Raw genomic sequence first — 9,074 nt, 5'->3', positions numbered from 1 at the left:
AAGATTTATATTGCACCGACAATCATGATTGACTGTGCGCGGGCAGGGAGCGGGGTTGCACGCAAGCACAAAATAGCGCTTGTGTGCAATGTTAAATTTAGGCAGCGGATTGCTGCCCGCCAAAGGAGAGCTTGAGGGGGGGTGAATATGTCCCTTTAATCATCAATTTTGGTATGTACTCGCCCTGTTTTACAGGAAGGCCCATCACTATGATGGTATATATTACAGGATGGTATTTTTCAGGAAAAACCTGATCTTCCAAAGTAAAAAAGTTGCATTATGCTACTGGATCCGTTTGTATAAACACAAGCTGGAGAATTCTGGAGCAGAGCAATGTAAATCAAACAAAAACAGCATATTTACAGGACCAGTGAGGGGGCTCTCCGGACCCAACTAGATACGGCTGCAAACTGCATGACAGGTTTAGAACCAGACAAAGCCCATTCAGGCACATTATGTCAGAACAGTATGTGAAGAATATATGTTTTTTTTTCATATTTTTTTATACTATGGCAGCACTTTGGCAGTCAAGAAGTTAAGTCAGTTTTTTCTCTTTTATATTACACATTTATATTGCACCCACCAACATGATTGGCTGTGCGCGGGGTTGCACGTGAGCACAAAATAGCGCTTGTGTGCAATGTTCAATTCAGGCAGCAGATTGCTGCCTGCCAGAGGAGAGCTGGGGGTGTGGGGGGCGATTATGTCTGCCCCAGAATTGATAAATCGAGTCCTATGTATGGTTCCTTATATTTTGCATGGATCCTAAAATATTTCTATACACACAAACTATATATATATATAAGCAAATCAATAAGAAAGACACACAATTTGTTTATATATATATATATATATATATATATATATATATATATATATATATATATATATATATATATATATATATATATATATATATATATATATATATATCCCCCTCTCCAAAAACAAAAATATATATCCCTGCACAGTTACAGGAGTAAAGCTAAAAGTTAAGACAGAGAAAGCAAAAAAATTCTGGAGAGGGAAAAACTTGGCCCATAACTACAATTTTCTCATCTCTTCAATGACTTATCTGTCCCAGTACAACTGTAATTTAACCTTTGGGCTAAAATGACGCAATAGCTACCGAGGAGAAGTTAGAAGAACATTAACTGACAAAGCAAAACATTATGGCCATTGGAAAGTATATTATTGAGGGATGATAACAACAACAACCACCACCAGTAATTACAGAGCTCCATAGAGATAAAATCAAATCAGGTTACGCATCTGATCATATACGTTTGTTATGCAATTGTAAACACAAAATGTAAATGTATCCGCCGGGCGTGACAGACAAATCTCATGTTGGGAGAGAACCGCAAGTCACTGTAGCTCTAGTGAGGAAAATGATCTAACTAATCTAAGGAGTACCGGATCCTTAAAGGGACATGAAACCCCAAAACAAATATCTTTCATGATTCAGATAGAGCATAACATTTTAAACTACTTTCCAATTTACTTGTAATGTGACTTGTTCTTTTGATATCCTATGTTGAAAAACCTACCTAGGTAGGAGTTGGCTGCTTTATGGTGACAGTACATATATGCCCGTTGTCAATTGCTTACGGATGTGTTCAGCTAGCTCCTAGTTGTGCACTGCTGCTCCTTCAATAAAGGATATCAAGAGAATGAAGCAAGATTAATAATAAAAAAAATTTGCTAAGAGGTGACATTTTCACCTCTTAGCTAATAGCCGCGCGGTAAATCCGAATTGGCGCCCATGGGAGCCGGATTAAACGCACAGTTATAGGCTAAGAAGTGAAAACGTCACCTATTAGCAAAAATATTTTTTAGCCATGCGCTGCTGTAGCAGCTAAGAACAGCGATCGATCGATTGAATCCCCTTTATTTGTTTCAATAGTCAATCCTAGCGTTTGTACAACGCTAGGATTGACTTTAACTTTAAGCACATAGTTAAAGTCAAGTCCAGCACAGCAATGCACTGCTGACACCTAGCTAAACACATCTGATTAACCACTGACGAGACATATGTGTGCAGCCACAAATCAGCTAGCTCCCAATAGTGCACAGCTGCTGCTGAGCCTGCCTAGGTATGCTTTTCAACAAAGGATACCAAGATTATGTAATTTAAAAAGAGACACTGAACCCAAAAAGTTTTCTGTCACGATTTAGATAGCGCATGAAATTTTAAGCAACTTTCTAATTTACTCCTATTATCAATTGTTCTTCGTTCTCTTGCTATCTTTATTTGGAAAAAAAAGGCATCTAAGCTTTTTTGGTTCAGACTCTGGACAGCACTTTTTTTTTTTATTAGTGGATGAATTTATCCGCCAATCAGCAAGGACAACCCAGGTTGTTCACCAAAAATGGGCCGGCATCTAAACTTACATTCTTGCATTTCAAATAAAGATACCAAGAGAAGGAAGAAAATGTGATAATAGGAGTAAATTAGAAAGTTGCTTAAAATGTCATGCTCTATCTGAATCACGAAAGAAAAATTTTGGGTTCAGTATCCCTTTAAATAAACATGACAATTAAAATTTTCACTTTCATGTCCCTTTAAACATTATTGTGCAAAGAAGCCACAGGAATAAATAAAGTTTCTCATATATTAATATCAGTGTCCAATTTTTTTTTTCTTCTTTGAAATCTTGCACATCGCCCAGTATACAAACACACAGCATTCTCTCCCTGTCACCTATTTTAATCTGGGAGCCCAGTGTATCTCCATAACAAAAAAGCTATTGTAAGATTCTATTACTGTTTGTATTTTGTTTGCAGTTAATGCCGATGTTACAGTACTCAACAAATCTAGTTTTTCTTGTCACTACCCAGCAATATAGCCATGAGCATTTCCCCTTACAGCTTTTAACAGTAATTACTACAGTATGAAACATTTATTTTCTGCTAGCTACCATTTATACACCTTTTAGTTACTGGATGATCGGGATAGTGGCTGCAAAGGAGCGCTTATCCGCTAATAGAGCATATAACACACATAATAACTCTCATGAAGATAGAATTATAGAAGTATGTGACACACTTGATAGAAGGTGACTGCCTTTGGAACAGCAATTGTCTGTCTACATTTTATGGTCCTTTGGATTCTGAAAAGGATCATAAAAGCACATTATAAGCACTAAATGGGGTAAGGGACCCCTCTTTTGAAAGAGGTGAGGCCTATCTTTCAGATAAGGGGGACATATGTTCAGTTAGCTAGCAGATGTTTACCATGGCTACAGTAATATCCTGGAAGAACAATATGACACAATCATGATGGCGGTATGCTCTTTATCGTTTTCCTCCCTACAATACTTAGATGGGTGAGACTGATTATTTGAAAGAAGTAATCCTCCTCTTTCAAATGAGTGGTCCAGTATCTATCCAGCTACCAAGTGATTGCCATAACAATGAAAAACACTTCACAGCATTGGTCCTATTTTGGTGATTTGTTGAGTCTAAAGAGGTCCTAACCTCCTGCTTACCTTATTATAACATGACTCATCATTTGAAAGACAGGAGTCCTACCATTCAAAGAAAAATGTTTCCTGTCCTTACAGCTGTCAAGTAATCTCTGTAGTGATAACATTTACCTGGCAGCAACTGTGAGTCGCAATTTGTTGTGCAGCTGATGTCAGGGTTCCTAGATCCTTGTTTATCTGAGTGTTGCAGGTATCCAAATGAATGGGAGAACTGGCCAAGTGTAAAATTACATGAAATTCTACATGAATGATTTTTAATGGAACCATTTAAGGTTTGATTATTTTTTTTAAATTTAAAATTTTAGAGCCAGTAAGTCCGGGGGGAAATTCTAGGAGCCATTGTCCCCTTTTTAAATTATTTTTTATGCTTTGCTAAGTGAGTTTAAATAAAGGGTTTACGACTCTACTGTGTGTTTAACTACCCGCAATGGGGTTAAACGTATAGTAGAAGTGCTGGTCGGGACCTATGGAGCACTGCTGGTCCTGTAGCAGAACCCAGCATTGATCCAATCAACAGAGCTAGTCGCACACAGTAGAGCAGGATCTAGAGTCATAAAATGGCATGCTCGAACGAACTAAACCATGTCATTTTTCAACTATTGCGGCCTTTCAAAAAGGGACAGTAATCCACAAACATGATTCAGATAGAGAGCATAAGATTAAAAGGGATACTAAACCCAATTTTTTTCTTTCATGATTTAGATAGAGCATGTCATTTTAAGCAACTTTCCAATTTTCTCCTATAATTAAATTTGTCTTCATTCTCTCGATATCTTTATTTGAAAAAGCAGAAATGTAAAAGGTTAGGAGCCTGCCCATGTTTGGTTCAGCGCAACATTTAGACACCAATCAGCAAGCGCTACCCAGGTGCTGAACTAAAAATGGGCTGCCTCTTAAGCTTACATTCCTGATTTTTTAAATAAACATAGAACGAAGAAAAATTGACAACAGGAGTAAATTAGAAAGTTGCTTAAAAATTGCCTGCTCTGATTCATGAAAGAAAACAAATGTGGGTTTAGTATCCCTTTAAACACTGCTGCCAAAGAGAACTGAAGTCGTGTACCCTCTCCTGAGACTACCTAAGTATATTCTTCATCAAAAGATACCAAGAGAATAAAGCAACTTTGACAACAGAAATTAATTTATTTAAATTTTTCTCTCTATTTGATTAAGAAAGTTTAAATTTTGATTTGACTGTCCATTTACCTTAGAGTAAAAAAAAAAAAAGGAGGTGGACGTGCAGTCAAGAACCTGTCAGACAACCTTGAGTGTTCTCTCCAAGACCTGTTTAATGGGCACACAACCAGTATAATTTTAATGACCACCCAGCTAAAATTTAAGCCAATATTAAGCTAAATTTAACCATTCTACAAATTAGCTGAGAGTGTTGGAATCAAATATGTATTTCAGTAGTTTGGGTTGTTCAAAAAAATGTTATACGATTAAATGTCAACATTATTTATTCAAGTGTCCCAAAGACAGTTAAAAATGACAAAACAGCGTCCGGCTAATATTTACATACATTCTGTTTTTTTCTTTATGCACTAATAAGTATTCGTATATAGACTGTGCTAGCATTTGTTAAATTCTCTATGATATCAAAGGGAGATGAACTCATGTCCTGGTTTTATGCATCACTGCAGAATTCCCAATATTTTAAATGAGTTATTTTTGCACGTGGGATTAAAGGGATATGAACCCCCCCCAAAAAAAATGATTTTGTGATTCAGACAGAGAATACCATTTTTAAAAAAAGTTTCCAATTTACTTCTATGATAAGATTTGTTTCGAAAATAATTAGGCAAATATATTGTATCATCTAATTAAGCACTATACAAAGCGATATCTCAAGGAAGCTATTGCCTAAGGGACAGACTAAACCTGCTCTGCAAATGCACAGGATACATTAGTCCAAGGACCTACCACTTAGTAGTAAATGTCGTTTTACTATTACACTAAGCACAAAAAAGCATCACATTTAAAAAATGATATACATATTGTATATCCTGAAATTACAACAAATATAGTGAAAATGATGCATTAATGACAGTGCCTAAATTGCATTCCCCCTTTAAGATAATATAACAAGCAGATTAAAGTGTCCACCTACTTTGCTAGCCAGGTGGGATTACAAAAGTAATTGGGTGGGGGCAGTGTGATACTTTCTAATATTATAACATTTTCTGCTATACAAAGCACACATTTATTGCATCATTTAACATAGATTTATTTAATGATAAATTGAGCAATAAACATTTTAACATTTTAATACTAACACAGATACTAAACCCAATTTTTTTTTCTTTAATGATTCAAATAGAGCATGCAATTTTAGCAACTAATTTACTCCTATTATCACATTTTCTTTGTTCTCTTGCTAACTTTACTTGAAAAGCAGGAATATAAAGCTTATGACCCGGCCCATTTTTGGTTCAGCACCAGGGTTGCGCTTGCTGAATGGTGGCTAAATGTAGCCACCAACAAGCAAGCGTTATCCAGGGTGCTGAACCTAACACTGGCTGGCTCTTAAGCTTTACATTCCTGCTTTTCAAATAAAGATAGCAAGAGAACGAAGACAAAATTGTTAATAGGCGTAAATTAGATAGTTACTTAATATTGCATGCTCTATCTGAAACATGAAAGAAAAAATTTGGGTTTAGTATCCCTTTAATATTGGCTAAAATTTTAGCTGGATGGTCAGTAAAATCATCCGGGTGGTTCACCCATTAAAAAGGCCTTAGGGATAATATAAAGTACTGATGTATAAAACAACAAATTCCGCAGCATTATGTGTATATATATAACCCACCTAAATAAACTTACAATTCAAAGTTTTTAAGATGACTTAAAAGTGAACTTAAATTTTGATGCTAAAGTGCCCGGTTTTTAAAAATTCGGTAAAAACAGGGGCACTTTAATTCATCAAAATTTAGGGATTTTAAATCAGCCTTTCCCCCCCAACCACTAGATGATGACACATACTAACATCACATCCTAGTTAGTGAATAGATACAGTAAATACACATTTTGCTAGTGTCTCCTAGAATGACAAGGTGCTTGGTAATCTCTGGTCTTGTTTGGCTCATTGAAGGGCCCCACACCTGCCCTGCAAGATGCTCTGGTGTATACCATACAGGAATATATAACCACAAGTTTTTTTGCTGATCACTTTTTAAGAGCTATACTATGTAATTGTATACCATAATAAACATTTAACAATTATTTAAAAAAAAAAAAAAAAAAGTTAACACACTTGCCATTTCTGTCTTACACCGGAGCATCTTTCTAAACAAAAAATGCACTCCCCCCAATGACTTTAAAGAAACAAATATGTCCTGACAGACCAAAGGCTGCACTCTAGAAGCTGGAGAAGAATTTCACTTTTTGGAGCCAGAAGTAAAATTCCTCAAGCCATGGCGTCCACAATTTGTCAAGCCTTATATTATAGAACAAACTCAAATATTTTATAAAGGATGGCGAATAGAGCACTAGCAGACTATAAGATCTTTCTAGTAAGGACCTCTTTATACAAGAACTGCTGCTGTTTCAGTTTCCAAAATAGAAATAAGACACTCTGCTTCCTTAGTAAATACTGTGATATATTTTAACCTGCCGTACCGTGACATTTTCGGGGTTACAGATATTTTGGTGGTAATATACTGTAACATACCTGCACAGGTCAGCGAAGGCCTGAAAATTAAGTTTCTTGATCTTTTTTTCGCTCATCCAATAACCCACTCTCTTCCCTTTGAGAAATGTCTGCATCTTCAGTATTTATCAAAGTACCAAGAGACTCAAGCAACCAAAAATTCCTGCTCCAACTGACAGCCACCTCTGAGACAGACACCCTGCAAAGAGAAATGGGAAATTATAAACACACAGCACAGTTTACACATTACAAGAAACATTTAGTTCATGAACACATCAATTTCTGACTCCATGTTAACCCACTGAGTACCAGTACCTTGCAGAATTACATTGATAGGGGAATGAGTTAAACCTAAGATCCTGTATGTAGGCGGGAAATATAAATTATGCAAGTGGCTTATTAACTAATTCAGTGTCAGGAACATGAACACATAGGGCTGCAGATAAGAAAATGTGACAGCAATGAATTAAAAATAGATCATGTCTTTAGAGATGTTTGCTGTGGCAACATCAGATACAATTTAAGTCATATGTGCCCTGAAAAGCAACCCAAAAAAACAACTGTGGGGTGGGGAGTTATGGTCAGTATTGCAGAGGTTAATACATAACCCAAAACAAATAAGATGAACACAAACCCCATTGATCAATTGCTGGCATACAAATACAAAGGTGTTTTACAAGAATATAAACATACTAACATATCATCCACAAGGTGCAAGATCATGTCCTCTAATCACCCAGAACTATATTCTGGATATCTACCATGGTTTATCAAAACAGGAAATTTAGCTCTAAACGCAAAATCTAGAATTAACCACTTGTATGCCAGAAAATAAGGGCTTCAATACGTCGCAGCCCTCTCTTGTAACCAGGGGGTTAAAACCATTGATGCACTGCACTGAACGGCATCAGCCTCTGAACTGCAGAATAACAGCAAAAACGTGCAGCAAAATAATGCATTTAGGTTCCCCCCCAGCACATGTCACTGGCTCAGCACTGACCTGATTAGCAGATGTTGGGTTTCCTGCAAGGAAACAGCTCACAGTCTCCCTCCTCTTAGAGATCTGCTTCTGGCTGCCTCCCTCCTTCTCTCTTTAGTGAGTCTCTGCTTTCCCTCCCCCTCTTTCAGATCACCATTTGCTAAACTGGGTCCCTCCCTGGTCTGTTTCTCTCCTAGGATGGGAGGGCACACAGTGACTTCAGGATTTCAAGGCAGTGACACACCCTTTGCTTTAGCACTGGGCCTTTTAATCCCGCTGCTGAAACTGCAAAGCTTCATTCGTGAAAGGAAAGAAACGAGCAAGTTTGTGGAAGCAGAATAGCCAGAGAGGCAGTCAGCAGACAGGCCAGCTAAGAATGTGGAGGAAGTGCACGGCAAATGTTTTCACTTTGCAGTCAGTAGAGGGCAGATCTGAGTAGCAGCCGTCATACCTGCCTCTGACCAATATTAACCCCTGTAAATTAACAATTTAGTGGGCATAACTTTTCTGCAGTGCAGTGGACAAAAGTTCTTCACATTTCCGGGTTCTTCTGTGCAAGAAAATCCCTCTAAGGAACAGTGCTCTATATAAAAGAACAGCAAATAAATATGTTCAAATATTTGCCTGAATCGATAAGCTGTATAAAAAAAAACATTTAAAAGTTATACATGCTTATACACGATAGCCTATACATGATTTAATGCTGTTTCTAAACAGAACACAAAGGGGAAAAATCTTTCTCTCCCCTTATTCTTATTTTGACAAATGTTGATAATTATTGTTAAAGGACCAGTACATCTAATTTTTTTCTCTTATTTGTTCCCAATGAACCATATTACCTGCTAGAGTGTATGATATTGTTTACAAATACCTACTTTTCCTTTATTTCAACATTTGAAATAGCTGATTTTGTCTGTATTATCCCTACCAACCTATACGGAAACTATCTATTAAATAT

At 36.8% G+C, this 9,074-nt stretch overlaps 1 protein-coding gene across 3 annotated transcripts in view; it reads right to left on the bottom strand.

The window, feature by feature from the left end:
• ITPK1 (inositol-tetrakisphosphate 1-kinase) overlaps positions 1–8,639 on the bottom strand; it is a 509,696-nt gene extending 501,057 nt beyond the window's left edge. Inside the window, exons 1-2 of one of the 3 annotated variants that reach the window (XM_053697538.1) lie at positions 8,620–8,639; positions 7,159–7,336 (exon numbers count right to left, since the gene is read on the bottom strand). In XM_053697538.1, coding sequence (XP_053553513.1) covers positions 7,159–7,253 — 95 coding nt within the window. In that variant the 5' untranslated portion in view covers positions 7,254–7,336; positions 8,620–8,639. Of the gene's footprint in view, positions 1–7,158; positions 7,337–7,834; positions 8,082–8,137; positions 8,492–8,619 lie in introns of those variants that run through there. The other 2 variants (XM_053697536.1, XM_053697537.1) reach the window with 2 other exon arrangements.
• Positions 8,640–9,074: the final 435 nt, after the last annotated feature.

Source organism: Bombina bombina, chromosome 1 (genome assembly GCF_027579735.1).
Source record: "Bombina bombina isolate aBomBom1 chromosome 1, aBomBom1.pri, whole genome shotgun sequence".
NCBI classification, from domain to species: domain Eukaryota; kingdom Metazoa; phylum Chordata; class Amphibia; order Anura; family Bombinatoridae; genus Bombina; species Bombina bombina.
The sequence above is the reverse complement of the archived record's forward strand: the minus strand, read 5'-3'. Positions and strand labels throughout refer to the sequence as shown.